Consider the following 16,288-nt stretch of genomic DNA (forward strand, 5'->3'; position numbering starts at 1 on the left):
CCCATGCTAGTCAGAGTTGTGTACTGCAAATAAAAATTCAAGCAGCTTGCCCTGCACAAGCACCACATTTGCAGCCTACTTGTCTGCCAGTTTTCTTGCATACATCCAGTCACCCACCAGCAACGGTTCCTTTTCTTACTTTAGTCTTGTTGGGTGGGTTCATCAGATCCAAAAGACTTGAAAAACACAAGTTGCATATTTTTGCTTTTTGTTGGAACAAAAACAACTGATAAACTGAAACTTTAAAAAGAGACCGTAAAATTGAAATTCACCAACCTCAAACCATTTCCAAAGCCATGGCTCATTTCAATTCTATTTCACACATTCACACACACAGAGTTTTTGCACATCTACTGAAAACAAAAGATGTGTTCAGATGTGCTCTGAAAAGCCCATCATGCGACTAGGTATCTCATAAATACAAATAAGAGGCAGTTCTAGTCTGATACAATACAGCAGTTTCAATCCAATGCAAAATCTTATTGGCACTGTGGCTCGAGCCACACAGTTTAAAGGAAAGCCATCAGACTTCTCTGATGTGAATATTTAATATTCAGAGAGAAGTGAGGGAATTTCATATTGAGAAGCTGTTCCATCAGAAGCACATGCTGTTCTCTTAAGCACTGCATGTTTTAAATTAGAGTTAACCAACTTGTAAACTTGCTCAGAAGATCTCCAGACCCCAAACAAAGCCAGAGGAACTCAATCAGAAAAGTTGTGGACAAACAAGATTACCACCCTGCCATACTAGTGAGAAGAGCCTGTCAAAAAGAGAGGAATCACATCGCCAAATGGAAAATTTTAAATAATTATGACTAAATATAACATCTTGGTGGTGATTTTTGGTGTATTGTTTTGCCCCTACAACTGTTCTTTTACAATAAAAACGTACATTTCTGTGTGTTCCATTAGATAACAAAAGGCAGCAAAATCTTCTTCAAACTTTTTTACACTTCATGCCCAAAGTGATGACATCCATAAGAGTGAGTTGGATCTTTTCCTTTCTGGTTCCACAGGATAGAAGCAGCAGCACTAAAGCCAAGGAACGAGGCCAGCAAGTGCAGGGGAAGGTAGAGGAAATACCTTCCCAGACCCATCTTCTTCACAGGCTTGTCAAAATATCTGCCAGGCAGCCAGGATTCCCAAGCAGATTGGAGGGAGGAAGACTCATACATTCACATCTGAAAGCGTCACTGAGAATCATAATTTTGAGCTAATTACAAAAGGGCACAGGAAATCAAGCAGAGGATCCTTTTCACACTGAACCTAGATGGCAAGGCAAAGAGTGTTTATTCTGCTACTGTGAAATATTTTATATTCACAGTCATCGTCACAGTGTTGAATAAAATGAAGTGTTGTTGCTTCTTCCTTTTAGCATTCTCTGCTGCTGCACCCTCTGCCATCCACATTCCCACTTCCACTGACACCTTCCTGAAATGTCAGTGCAGTGACTTTCTAGGAATTTGATCTGAGTTCAAAAATCCCCATCTGTTCCCACTGGAGAAGAATGAGATCAGACTGTAAATGCGTGACAGTCTCCTCACAAGGAGACACGCGAGCACAATTTGGTCACATATAAAAGATAGTTCAAGCTTCCTTTATTTAAATTAAAAACTACAGGCTCATCTCTGTTCTTTCTGTAATAAGTTATTCAGATATTCAGATAATAGAATCATGGAATTGTAGAATCATAGAGCCCTTAGAGTTGGAAGGGACCTCTGAAGGCCACCTAGTCCAACTTCCCTGCAGTCAACAGGGACACCACAGCTAGGTCAGGTTGCCCAGGGTCTGATCCAGCCTGGCCTTGACAGTCTTCAGGGACAGGGCATCAATCACATCTCTGGGCAACCTGTTTCTGTGCCTCACCATCCTCACTATAAAAGATTTATTCCTTATATTCAACCTAAATCTACCTTTTTTGAGCTTGAAGCCATTTCTCCTTATTCTGTCACCACAGACCCTGCTAAAGAGTCTGTCCCTCTCTTTCTTGTAGCTCCCCTTTAGATACTGAAAAGTTACTCTCAGGTCACCTCACAGCCTTCTCTTCTCCAGGCTGAACAGCCCCAGCTCTCTCAGCCTGTGCTTGTAATCATCACACACCTAAGTTAAGTGCACGTATAGGCAAGCACTCTCAAGACACTTCATTAATCTAGGTTTGTACGAAAGATGTTTAAAGTCATAGACATGCATGCACACAAGGAGTTTTTCAAGACTTAAAAGCTATTGGGTCTTGAGAAATGTGGCTCTGGTAGTACTTATTACAGTTATTTAAATAAATTCAAAATAAATGTATGTTTAAATTAGCATGAGACTCATCATTAGACACCAGCATCGTCATCATCCCCTCTCTTATTTTAAGAGCTTTTCTGAACAACTCAATTCTTTACTTTGAAGCATGGGATGGGTACCCTTGACATAAGTACACATGCACATCAGGAAAACGTTCAAAAAAGGATATCATCATAGTTTGTCATTATAGTATACAGCCTCCAGGATACAAATGCTACAAAAGATGCCCTTCACATGAGCGCATCCATCTTGCAAGTGACTTGCAGGAAGAGAACAGAAGGACCAGCAGCAGGAGGGTGGAGGAGCACACCCACTGCAATGGGGCACAGGGATTCCCTGACTGCCTGCAAAGAACTTTGTGCCCTTTGAGCCATTTTTCAAAGAAATTAAAGAAATTGATAAAACCTCAAATGTTTTAGAAGGCAGGATTGAGATCTGCTTCAGGAAATTGGAGGTGCAATTTGGATACTGTCTGTGCAGCAGGCAGACTGTGCTATGAAGCACGTCAGTGGCAAGCTGAGCTGGGAGTTTGACTTAATTATGCTTGTGGGTCCCTTCCAACTTAAGATATTCTATGGTTTTATGGGCGCAGGTTTTTGCTTTGCTGCAATTACTGCTCTCAGTAGCAATGGCAGCACCACGCTGCTGTCAGTCTCTTTGAGGATGCTGTGGTCCTGTTGAGTGATGCTCACCACACAGCACATGTGAACATCAGACATGTCCCACAGTTTGTACAGAGGTGTCTGTGTTAACTTTCACCACACCACGTCACAATTAGGACCACCACAGAAAGTACTGTACAGCCCCAAGTTTACCAACGCCAACACCCAGGGGCAGTCATGGTATCACTACGTGCAGCTGGCCACCCATGGTGGAGAAAAGCCTTTACATCATAAAAGAAAGGCAGGACACACCACAGCTCCTGGGAAACTCACATTTGTGTGCTCACTTATCATCTGATATGCATGAAGTTACCTTCTTGAGACGTTTCTCTTTACCACACCTAGGGCTAATGGCAGGAGTAGGAGCCTGCATTCATCCACTGCATATTTCCCAATTTGCCTTCATGGCACTCTGTGGAGTGCCAGTAAGATGGGTACTGTAAAAAAGAAATCAAGCTATCTGTCCAAAGCTCTGTAAGAACTAAAGGCAGACCCTGCGAGTCCCAGCTGAGTACTGTAAGGTTAACTTTGCTGCATTTGACCATCTCCTCCACTTCTAGATGCACAGTAACTTCAAATTCAGCCTAGTTAAGCACTCACTGAACACTGCTGAATTTTCCTTCGCTGGAAAAAGATGACCCAAACTCTGGCAGGGAAGATTAGACAATCCCAAGCACCCCTCTTGCTTGCATCTATTTGCACTTCTTTTAAGTCCAGTACGTTTGCAGCCAAGAAAAAGCAATGTGTTTGCATGTGGTTAAAGCCACATGACTGAAGTCTTCAGTTCCAAAATATACAAATATACACATATCCTTTGTCATTAATTAAAATAGTTTTTAATAAATAACCTGGATTTGATTATTTTTTTTTTACAGTAAGTCTTATGGAAAGCAATTCCCCAAATGTGCAAACCATTAACAAAATATATTAAAAAACTGAAGTCTGATTGGCAGACTAAAGTTGCAGAATGAGTAAGACTTAAGCCTGTTTAGTATTAATACCAGAAGATCCCTCTGCACTCTAAAATGTGACATACCATTTGCTTTATTAGCCCTGCATCAACTATTCTTTCAATTTGCATGCGAAACAGGAAGAAATTAGCACGGACAACTCAGAAATCATGCAAAGACAGCACTACTATAAGACTTTCAGTTATAAAAATTCTTACTGAACGCGGCTGAATTGCTTCAACAATCTGCATGGCCAGCACTAGAAGTCTGTTGATATAACTAATAAGTTTTCATTTATTAATTCTAACAGACTCAATTAAAACAAGGCTTCTTTTTCCACTAACTGAATACCAAATGTTATCCATTTAGAGCTGACTATATGAGCAAAGCTCGAGTACCACTTCAACTGCAGTTTCACAGATGAAGAAAAGGTCTGTTTATTTATTTTTTTTTAATAGGGAAAAGAATAAAACAGAAAAGTAAGATAAAATGGTGGTGTAACCTTGAGGCCAGCATCATGCTGCAGGAAAGCACCGTCATGCTTCTGGAAAGAAAGTGCATTTTGACTTAGCTGGCTCAGTCATGATCAGAAAATATTCATGCTACTTCTGCATAACTTCAAAGATATCTTACTTAAGTGGAGCTCAGCACACCAGCAATGAACTGCAGCCTCACCTGCTTTTGTATGGTTTGTGGGCTTACTAATATCAGAGCTGTGTCCATCTCCATGCTGACAAAGGAGTGGGAGACGATGATAAAGATCTGCACTAAATTAGAGTCTACTTTTGTGACTGCAAAAAGAATAGGCAACAAAGTCAGGATGAATAAAGGTGACTGCAGGAAGGATATTCACACTACCGGTCCCTTATGTGTTTAGATCTTCTGGGCCAAACATGAACATCTACCCATTTCTCCAAACCAGTCAATCTCACCACCAAGTTCATTTTTTTGCCATTATCAAACTAACTATCCATGGGGAAGGAGTATTGGCTTCAATAAGCCCAGTCAATGCACTTAATTTCTAAATTTCAGGTTAAGACAGTACATCACCACTAGTATCAACACGCAAGGAAAGTGGATATGGCTAAAATAAGAAAACCCTCTTCCCATTCAAAAAAAAAAAAAAAAAAAAAAGCAAGAAAATGATTTTTTTAAAGAAATTACTTGCAGAGCTGTTCCGAAACTCTAACTCCCAAATTCCATATCACATTACTGTGTGCACTGCAGATGAAACAAAGCAAGGGAGTGTAACAGGGCCACTTTGGAAAGGAAAATACCATCATGAAAAGCTCTTACAGTGAATATAACAAAAGCAATAGGTGAAACTGAGAAGGTAGAGAATGAAAAGCAATAATATTGATTTAAGGAGTTCCTGGATTTCTTTTTAAGGGATATCAAAGAAGCAGTTTATGCCTAATAGGTGCCATCAATGTGCAAATATTTTCTAAAATAATGACAGATTTATTCTTACCAACAGGAAAAAAAATACCTGTACTAAGTCATAATTGACTCTTTTCTTCCAACAGAAGCCTGCAGCAAAGCACAAAGGTGAGGAAGAGCAGAAATATGCAGAAGTCCTTTACAAAAGAGGTCATCATGGGAGACAGGCAAGTGCAGATTTCAAGAACCAAAGTGACTCACAGACCATGTGAAACAAAAAGAAACCTTATCCCCAGTGAAAGCCTTTTGATATTGAAACAGTTCAATAGGAGGTGGGTGCTATGGACACTGAACTGCTCTGCTGTCTTAATTTCCAAAGCAAATTAAAATGTTTTCATTTGGTAAGCCTGGCTAACCTTGACTTCTAAGAGAAAGCATATTTATTATTAAGTACCCTTCAAAGGGCTTCAATTAAAAAAAAAAAAAAAGAAAAAGTGCATTATGTGTCCTCAAAGGGCAACTGAGAGCTTTATTCAAAGGCCTTCTACAAGCTGCCCTAAATGGATGGTGTCTCCATGAGTTCTTCCCACCTGGCCAGGCACCTCATGTGGCAAGGAGTCTGGTCACCAGTTTCACTACAGCCAACAAAGAGCTCTCTTGCTCCAGAGATGCAGCTCTGGCTCAGCTTTGTTCCAAATCACCTTCTACAAGCATTTCTTGCTGGAAGAAAGGCAGAGACATTTCAGTTGCAATGCTAGACGGGATGAAGACAAGTCTCTATAAACTCTAAAAGAAACTATTCAGCACTGAAGTGATATACTAACACATTAAAACTTCGACAGTTAAGAGTTCTTTATTTTTTATTTTTGCATAAACATGTCTTCCTTTCCTCTCCCCCCATCATTTACTGCTTTATTTGGTCACTGTATTGATAAATGGGCTACGAGCACAGCCAACTGACCCACACTGGCATCCTGATAGCACTGATCTGCATCCTCAAAACTCGACTTCACAATAAGACCCCACATCTTACAGCTTTTTGGTTCTATTCTAATTCAAGTTTTCTGACATAGCTTTATTTTGGGTATAGCTTTAATGATATAAGCACCTCTCTGTTGTTTAATTGCCCACCATGCCAGACAAATCACAGTTTCGTGCATTTACCAAAAGATGCAGGGTTTTGAAAGCCTTTAGACTGTTCTGTTTAGCTTTCAGCTTGACCCCTTCTGATCATCTGCATTAACTTTACACCTGATTTTGACGAGAAATCTTCACTTCATTAATTAGACTTATGTTTACATTACAATGCCACTCTTCCATCCATGGGGAAAAAGGATTATAAATTTAACCATACACGGAAAAATAGTACGCTGCTGTTCTGTTATTCCCAGGGGGAAAAAGAAAACAAAGTATTTTATATAGATATCTTACATTTTTGCAAATCTTTTTTCCTTCTTTTTAAGCATGCAGCTGAGGGAAGGAGGATAATATATTTGGAACTAATTATAAATATCAAAAGCAGAAAAGCCACTCTATAAGCCATTAGGGGCACCATCCCTGGAGGCATTCAAGGCCAGGCTGGATGTGGCTCTGGGCAGACTCGTGTTGGCAACCCTGCTCATGGTATGGGGGTTGAAACTAGATGATCTTTGTGGTCCTTTTGAACCCAGGCCATTCTATGATTCTATGATATGATTCTATGATATGATTCTATGTTTGACATTAAGAATACACAAATTCTCCCTGACTTTCATTAGCCTTTATCGATATAAAATAGCAATGGTGCCAGTTCTGTATCTTCTTTCAGTGCTCTTAAAGGTTGGGAAGAATTTCAACACAGTTAATAACATAGATGGAATCAAGAAGTTTAAGCAATAATCCACATTCCTCATCTTAGAATAGGTGCAGTGCACAGAGCAGGATGCTTCTTTCCAAGACTTTGCCTCATGCATGCCTTCATTGATTTGGTACACCTATTTGGTTCATGCATATTCTTGAATTAATCATTTTAAACCATTTCTGATAGATTCACATTTTTCTCCCACTGCAAAGCTACTACCATTCCAGCAAGCTATTGAGAAAAATGCAGCATTAGTACATTATATTGGCTCTTTAAACCAATGACGAAAATTGAAAGCAAGTCTTTCTCTGAAACAGAATCATTCTTACAAATGTGAGCTTTCTTCCCTTTTGACCTCAAGATCTGAAGTTTAAAAAAAAAAAAAAAACAAAATTGGATTATATTCTCAATAATGAAAACGGCTGAGGGAAATAAATAAAATATTTTGGCTCTGAGTAGAGCTTTTCAAAGAGACCCCAACAGTTGCTTTCTACCTCTTCCCCTCCCTCTTTTTGCATCTTGCTTAAATGCTTTCAATATTTGTGTTTTGAACATTTAAGTCTATTTCACATATGTAAACAATAAAACTGCAATTCTGCTAACTGATCAAATCCTATCACTTAAAGTATAAGTTCTAATCCTTAATTAATTTGCAAACCAAGGCCTCTTTTCACTCATCTTGCATAAATTGCTCTCCTCCTTTCCCAGTCTCCACAACAGAGAATTTCATTTGTTGATATTTTCCCCTGTAATCTCATTAGCAGACTCTCCCTCTGCCACTGGTTAGGTTTTGTACTTAGAATGGCTTTCAGTACTGCCAGGCAACAATTGCAGCAATCATACCCAGATGGAATTGAATGCGCTTTTCAGTCTACTGTGATTTTGTCAATAACAAATATTCAGATAAATAGTAAGGGTTAAAAAAAAAGTTACAGATCTCCACGGAGGTAAACATACTTGATACATATTTCCTTTATTTACTGAGCAAGCATGCAAAGAAGCACATGATCTCCTCCAAAGAGCCCAAAAAGCACGTGAGGGTCACGCGGATTGAAGGAGACTGCAAAATCACTGTCTCCCTGCTTGTCTTGCAAACAGGACACCAGCTGGCAATGACACAGAAAAGCACGGACTCAGAGCCTCCCTTCTGCTTGCTTCAGTGGTTCCATCTTCTATGGTAATGGGTAATAAGTCTTCAGAACCAAAGGGAACCAAGAACAAACTTTTAAAGAACTTCAAACAGCACTGTGAAAGCCCAAAGGGCACTGGAGAGAAGTGCTGGGACATGACCAGCAATCACCTTTCAGAAAGCAGAGCCTTAGTGGGGCAGCTGGCAGACATCCTCCACCTCAGCCCAGAAGAATGAGCCAAAACCTGCATAACTGTCCATGACAGCCAAACCTACAACAATCCTGTGCTGAGGAACACCCACCATCTCTTCTACCTCCATTAGCAGACACAGACACACAGTGGAAATCTGCTTCAAACATCTGCTTCGACACGCATGCAGCCTTTAACAGACCAGACAGTACCTTGCAGAACCTCATGTTAGATTAGCACTTATTGACTCTGGTGGTGGAGAGAAAGCTGAAGTTGTAAATCACCAACATAACCATCAGCTTTGAAATGTAACTGAAGCCAGCTTTAAATTTCCTTCTTATGACTAATTCCCTTTATCCAGGCATCTGTTAGATCTGAGAAAGAAGTCATAACAAGCTTCCATTTTCAAACTTGCTTTTACCCAAGGTAGTCCTGCCTTGAAAGGCTACAAAGGTTCTTCACAATCTACACACAAATATATTCATGCATGGTTAGAGGGAACTTCTGCACATTCAAAGCTTGCAGTCTGTGGGCTCAGTGTTTTAGAACACAGCAAGGGACAGCCTCAAAATAATGCCATGCTTCCATTCTTCACTTCAACTAAAAAGGATTCAAGATGACATCAGGGAAAAAATATCAGTGTTGATTTTTATTCTAGGACTGAACGAATACTAAAATCAAAATGATATAAGCACACATCTTGACTGTGAAGTATTTGTAGCTTTTTCTATGATTCCAGCTGCACTCTGCAGAAGGGTTGTTGTAATATGAGCATTTTATTTGCTTAACAGGCACGTAAGATGCACTAGTTGGTTGGATATGATGCTTATTCAAACGCCTTATTACAACACTGAAAATGATTCAGTTCCAGTGTTCAAAGCAAATACATTTTTAGAAGTTGTTCATAGAAAAGCTGCACTAAAACAAGTGAAGACAGAGCAAGTTTGCAAAATCACTGCTGCAAAACTGATTTTAATTACTTAAATACAGTCACTTGAAGCAGGTTGGATGCATGTTGGTAACAGATCAAATTTATTTTAAAAAGTAATTATCATCTAAAGTTAACAATTTGATTATTTTTTGTTATTATTCCAGTTTTAAAACTAGTACACAGCTTTCTCTGTCTTTGTGTATGTATTTCTAATTTTAAATAAAAAGTTTCAATCTACAGAATTGAAGAGACCTACCCCCACACACACATTCACCCTAGAACAGCCCTTTGTCAATCCTGAATGTACAGTCAATGTTTGCATCTCAGATCCCCAGCAGAGGATCCTGGTCAGGACTCGCTGCCGTATCACAAGGTTGGCAGGATGCCTACACAGCCATGCTAAGGCACAAACAGCAGCTGTTTCCATACTCTCTTTGGTTCCTGGTTAAAGAGCAGAGCAGAGGAGACCACAGCAGTGATGAGTGCTGACAACGAGATGCACATAGAGTTTGTTGCTGGAGCCATCACTTCCAAAACGTCGTCTTAAAAACTTCCATGCTCAGTAAAAAGTCTTCAGGCTCTGGTTACCTGTATTGTTTCTTCCTCAGAGACACAGAGAAGGATTCTTCAAAAGGCACACTACTCAGTGCACAAAATCTTTACCTTTTCTTCTTGCTACAGCTCAGCAACCTGCATCTGAATGACTGCTGCTCTAGGTACAGACCGGACCCTTTCCTGCCCAACTTCTCCTCTCACTTTTACTGGCAAGGACAGAAACCACCTGGCTTTCTAGCTCAGATAGCAGAAGCTGCTCTAACCTCCCCTCCCTACCACTCGCTTTCCCCTCTCTTTTCATACCTTGTAGCAATCAGGGCTGGCACAAGATGCTTCCACGTTACCCAAAAGCCAAAGATAAGGGCAGCACATTAGCAGATTTGGGAATTTTCAGTGTCCGGAACAATCTGGCATGCAGATGTGGAACCACCTAATAATGTAGGCCTGTTTGCTAAAAGCACAGACCAAACATCAGATTATGTGCTTATGTGTACACGTCAGGATAAAAGGAGGCAGAGATGGTCAAAAAGATACCACTGCATAAATGGTTGCAGAAGCTTCCAGTGCAAACACAGGAGCACAGGGAACATGCCAGAGGCTTGCAAAGCACAGCAGAGAGCCAGGGCAGGTTTGTTACGATGAGGGACAGGATAACAGCACTGTAACAGAGAAACCTGAACTGCTTTAATTGGGTCCTTCTCCTTATAAAATAGTTATAAAAAGAAATGTGAGATTACAGGACCAGCTGAAACTGGAGTGCTAATAAAACACAGGAAACCATTGATCTCAACAAGAGTCATTTACTGCACGCATACAGAGTGCTGGGTCTGCAGGGCTGAAATATCCCTTTTTAAATAAATTAAGAATAAAAGAAAAAAGCAACCATGTGCAGTACCTTGAGAAAGCAAAAACATCAAGCACAGCAATTGGAGAGAACCCACATACTGCAGTGGCCATAGGTTTGCTGGAATCATGGAGACAGAAGATAAAACTTCTTCTGCCAAAACACCAGAATGACCCTTTTAAAAAGCTTTTCACGACCTGCCAAAGTAACTTGGACAACATCATACCATTTCCAAAAATGTAGGAAACATACAGAGTGCAGAGAAAAGCTCGGAAGCAGATATAATTTTTTATTCCCCACATCACTGACTGTGCTGCTGAGATCTTTTTACCCTGAAGTATCACTAAAAGATCAGCCAGTAGCCAAAAACCAAATCAACAACACAAAGAGAGACGGAATGCACTTAAGATATACAATTGATGCTGGCACATCTCAGCCTCAGGAAAAGAAAACCAACTGAACAGATACTTACCAGAGGATTTTGTAAATACAGGCCGATGCTCACGTACCTCTCAGTATTGCATGTGGTTGCAAAGATCTGTCATCTCATGAGACCATATGCATACACCCCAAGTTTCAAACTTATACAAGTTTTTGCCAGAAACAGTCAGTTAGACATTCTCCTTTATTTCCTCAGCTGCTGAAAACTATCATCTCTTCCATACTCTATCATGTTCAAATTTTGCTGGCTTTTGAAACAATCCACGCTTTCTATTTAAAGCTTGAGCTAGAATGGATGCCCAAGTCGTTTCACAGAGTTTGGTTTACATCTCCCTTTATGAAAGATTTAAGTCATTTAGCTGAAAAGCAGTGTCTTTTTACCCTCAGCAGCTACTCCAGCAGCAATGAAGTAAATAATGAGAAACAAAAACAGGGGAAAGAACCAAAGTGTTCTGTAACTAACACAGAAGAGGGTTTGGGTTTGTTTTCGCGAAGTTCAAATACATGAAGTTTTATGGCTTAATTAAAAAGAGTGCAAAATGGTTGAGAGAAGGAAGGCTTCATTAAAAAGACCTGAACTAGTTCAGCATTTGAGCTCTGTCTGAACTCAATTTTTGCCTGGTACAACAGCAGCAGACTTCAGCAGCAAAGCAAAAGTTTAGAAAACATAGGAGCGAGCTGATTCTAGATGAGAGGGCAAGAGGCAAAGCAGAGGTCATCTCTAAAATAATTACCAGCACTGTATTACAGACTTCCACAAAACAGCTCTTCCCATTTTTAAAGCTGCAAATATAAACAACACTTACAAGGAAATTTAACTTGAATGGTGAGCCAGGAAATGAAAAAGTGGACTGGAAAAAATGATGGATTTTCCTGTGATCCAAGGAGCAGCCCTAGGAAGTCCCTGCTCTCAGAGAATTCCACTTACTGGTCATTGGGATTCTCTATCTGCAGGGAGTAGGCTTTCAAGACACTGTTTCCTCTCCCTCCCTTTGCTGGCCATTACCAGAGGCTGCTATCCTCTGTTATAAATGTTCCTGTGGGACCTGGAGAGAGCTGTAAGGCAGATCAGGACAGCTGATGTGCAGTAAACTTCAGCTGCTTTAAGAATCTGGGAGTCCCACTGGTTTAGGGAGCAGTCATCCTTCATCTGCACTTTCCAGATAGCAAAGTAATAATTTGCTGGTGAAAAGATGCTCCTAAAATGCCTTCCTGCTGCAATGACTCCAGCAAAAAGCAGAGCTGGGAAACTGACAGCATCTGCAATTTACTGGAAATGGCCAACTAGCTGCAGCCAGCCAGAGCAGTGTGTGGGCAAGGATGCTTGAGCTGTGGCCATCAGCATCCACACTGCTGAAAGGCATCCTGAGCACGATCCTTGGAAAAAGGCCATCACAACCACAGAATCATCCTGCAAAAGGACAACTGGAAGAAGCTGTGTGTGCCAGCTCACACTGAGCCCATAGCTGAAGGCAAGTCTGCACCCACAACGTCAGCCAGGGCCTCAACTCACACTCAGTTAGGGAGCCAGGCTTGAAACAGGGTGTGGATGCTGCCACTCCATCCTTCCTTTGTGCACTGTAGGGTTGTGCCCAGGGATCCCCATTAAGGTGACACAGCTGACATTGCAAATACATGGATATCACAGCCCTGGATCCAGAGGGACACAACACTCTGGAACTGAAGCTCCACTCCTGTAACACACTGTCCTTCTGACAAGGAGCTAACAAAATGTCCTTTCATCTCAGGCAGCTCAGCCAGGACCCAAATGCACGTCTCCCTTTTGACAGCTTAACATTTCATCTGCAGATCTCTGCCTAATCAGCTCAGCATTAGGATCTGCAGTTAAACCTCATTTGCTGGAGCTGAAGATTAGAGATAAGAAATGGGAGATTCGAGAACAAAAAGTAAACAAAGACAATAGGAGCTCTAATTTCCTTCCTCATTAATTCCTCATTGCAACTGCTCTCAAAGGACAATCACCTGACAGTATTTATATCAACTCAGTTTGTTTCAGAGGGCAGTCAGGCAGGTATCAACCTCCAAAAAAGCAAGTCAGAACTACAAACACCTTACACAAGGTGGGAGCAGGGAGATTCATTCCTCAAGTTGCTGTCTGTTCTGAGCAGCCCAGCTGCCCAACACTGGCTCAGACAGCTTAAATCCTGACTTACTGGGTTGAGGAGGCGTTGCCCATTGTGGGTAACTTTTTGCAAGGAAGAAGTTGTGCTGAACTGGAATTTTCCTCTCCAAGGAACCCTGCAGAAGGCAGCCACATACTGTAGTCACTCAGGTAGACAAAGCCAACTGGAATCCTACCACATATTTCCTGTGTTGTATATACAAAGGCAACTTTAAATATGGATCGGCTTGAAACAGGTGACCCTTTAGGACAGAGCACAAACACACAGAAGTAGGGAACCAGGTAAGCTGAGTAAGCAAGATTTCTTTGCATAAAGGCATTTGCTAGCCAGTTTTTCCTCAGCTCCACTGTGGGATGGAAATGGAAACGTTTTTGATAACAGATAATAATGACTTAGGCAAGTTTCTCTGGTTTGTATTCATTATATGGGCAAGAGGCCAGACAGAACATTTAGTTAATTAAAGTTTTATTGAAAGTAGAAAGTGGTATGTTTCTAACAGCCCTCCATTTTCCCCAGTAGAACATGGCCCTTAGCCTTCCTTTAATATACTAACATAAAAGAAAATTACAAAAATATACCCATGCAGCTCCTTGCAAGATCCAAATAAAAAACTACTGCTAAAACAAAAAATTGAATTCATCATTCAACATAGCATCCCCACAGAAAAAAACATACAGGAGAAATAAGCAAGGAAAAAGCTATATTAAAAAGGTAAAATTTGGAACAAAAAAGCAAAGGCAGGAAATAGGGCAAAAACCAACAAGATCCTTACACTCCTCAAGTTGGCCAAACATATCAAACCTGGTTATGTTTGTTTTTTATGCATTACTCACCAGGCGTGCTCATGCACTGGGAAGGACACCAGCTAAAACATGTGGTTAGCAGCCAGCAGAGATAACACAGTTAGAAGACACACAGGTCTGCAGCAGCTTTCCTTTCCAGCTATTTCCTATTTAAGCAAAGATTGATTTTACATGATGTGACCAGGCCAACGATCCAAAGAAACCACCGCACCATGCAGACCTTTACTGTGAAGCACACGGTGAATGTATTCTCACTGTGGGCTTACCGAGTTTCAGACTTGCTTAAGTTTCCATTTCATGCAAAAGCAAGTTGTGGTTTTCTGTGGCATAACCCTGTTGCACGTTGAACTCGGTGGTTGCTCTTTCAGCTCAGAGCCCTGCAATTAGTTTTCAAATACATAACAGTTTGAAATATCGAGGTTACTCTCTGCCCTAATTTTTCAAGACTTTGCAATACACCTCACTGAATTACAGGAATTGTTCATTTGGTTACACTCAGCTTCTAGAAGGAAGTGATAAGTAAGCATTGCACTTTTACCATGGTAAAGGAATGAGCAGACTGAAATATACGGGGTTTTTCCCCCCCATCTTCAGCTTCACAGAATTTTTGTTATGGTTCATTGGTCTGTTAGTGAGAATGAAAGCGCAGCCAGCACTCCCCATTGCAGCTACCCACAAAATGACAGTTTAAATGGTGCTGAAGGAAATCAGTGTGGTCTGCTTCCACAGCAGGCTTCTACAAAGGTAGCAACCATGTTGTAACGCATTTAGACACATGGAAAGAATGCTGCTCTGATATGAGAGATGAAGCAACCATGGTTTACAGAAGGCAACACCTGAGGGTCTGCACGTTGACTGCATGAGAATTGGGTGACAACAGGGATTTCCTTATGCAGCACAGAAGAGTCCAAGATTGTGATTCTGGTGCAGAAGGCTCATGGAAGCTTATCTCACACAGATCAGCTAGAAAGCTTACAGCTCCAGCTCATAGTGCAAGTTCAAACAGATAAACCTTAAAGACTAAAGACGTCTTTTTTTTCTTGAATTCTCTCATTTCCTTTTCTTTCCAGTCTACTATAACCACCTGGTATCACAATCTGATCCACTTCCTTCCCTCTGTACAGAAATTGGGTCAAAATTTACCAAACAATGATGAAGAAAAGGTTAAATCTAAGGTGCCAAAATGCCCATGTTCTATCTGAAAGGAGATGTTTTGCAAGGTTGGTATTTCTCGCTTCTGTGGCACATTTGGAAAAATAGAAATTAAAAAAAAAATCCCAATCTATTCCAGCTTTAAGTACAAAGAACTTATAAAGAAAAGCAAACACACCGTTGTCATGTTGGACATAATTAAAATCTACTAACATCCTCTCTCTGCTCTCACTACATGCTGCCTCAGTGACCTCCATTCATATCCTTGCAAGAAGCACTTTGGGTCATTTTACAGACTTTGTCATTTGTCTACATAACTGACACCTATATTCCAAAGCAACTTTCACTTTTAAAAAGTTAAATTTTAGCAAATTGCCATATACTGGGTAATGCTGAAGGTTCAGCTCTCCTGCAATAAGGATAACCCCAGGCTAGTTACTCAGCTGAGCACAAGTTATATCACCAAAAGTCTTTACTCCAGGTAATGCCTGATTTGCCTTTACATCTCTTGCTTATTTTGTTCATGCCTAGAACAGAATCAGGCAGAGACCCACCTGCAGTCCAACATCATTATCTGGCTCTGGAAGACATACATAGCCCTGTACCAAAGCACGCAGCTCCACTCTGCACTTCGTGCCCTGCCTGTGAAAGGCAACGAGGAGTCAAGTAGGGGGCTGGGAGGAGAAGCTCAGTGACACCACCAGCAACAGCTGCAAGGCAGATTTTTTCTTCATTGATATTTAGTGCACATGCATGTACACCTCAGCTGGTTTCCAACCAGCCTTTAGTTCTGAAGTTAGAGCATTTAAGCTGACCACACTACACTTGAGCAGTATGGTGACATTCCTTCACCACCAGCAAAGTGATTCCATATACTTCAAGTTCTAGCTTCAATTATAAACCCTAAGCAAAGGAAAAGGGGATTTCAAATATGCTGTTCTACTCCCCTTCCATTAAGGGCTTCAAACAGCACTTAA

The 16,288-nt window shown here is 40.8% G+C and overlaps 1 protein-coding gene across 3 annotated transcripts in view; it reads right to left on the reverse strand.

Annotated features, from left to right (window-relative positions):
- FAM107B (family with sequence similarity 107 member B) overlaps positions 1-16,288 on the reverse strand; it is a 63,313-nt gene that overhangs the window by 32,347 nt on the left and 14,678 nt on the right. Inside the window, exon 1 of one of the 3 annotated variants that reach the window (XM_031589252.2) lies at positions 14,190-14,409. The exons of the other annotated variants lie outside the window; for them this stretch is intronic. Coding sequence (XP_031445112.2) covers positions 14,190-14,202 — 13 coding nt within the window. The 5' untranslated portion in view covers positions 14,203-14,409. Of the gene's footprint in view, positions 1-14,189; positions 14,410-16,288 lie in introns of those variants that run through there. 3 annotated transcript variants of the gene reach the window in all.

The sequence above is a fragment of the Phasianus colchicus genome, chromosome 1 (genome assembly GCF_987193195.1).
Source record: "Phasianus colchicus chromosome 1, bPhaCol1.hap1.1, whole genome shotgun sequence".
NCBI classification, from domain to species: Eukaryota; Metazoa; Chordata; class Aves; order Galliformes; family Phasianidae; genus Phasianus; species Phasianus colchicus.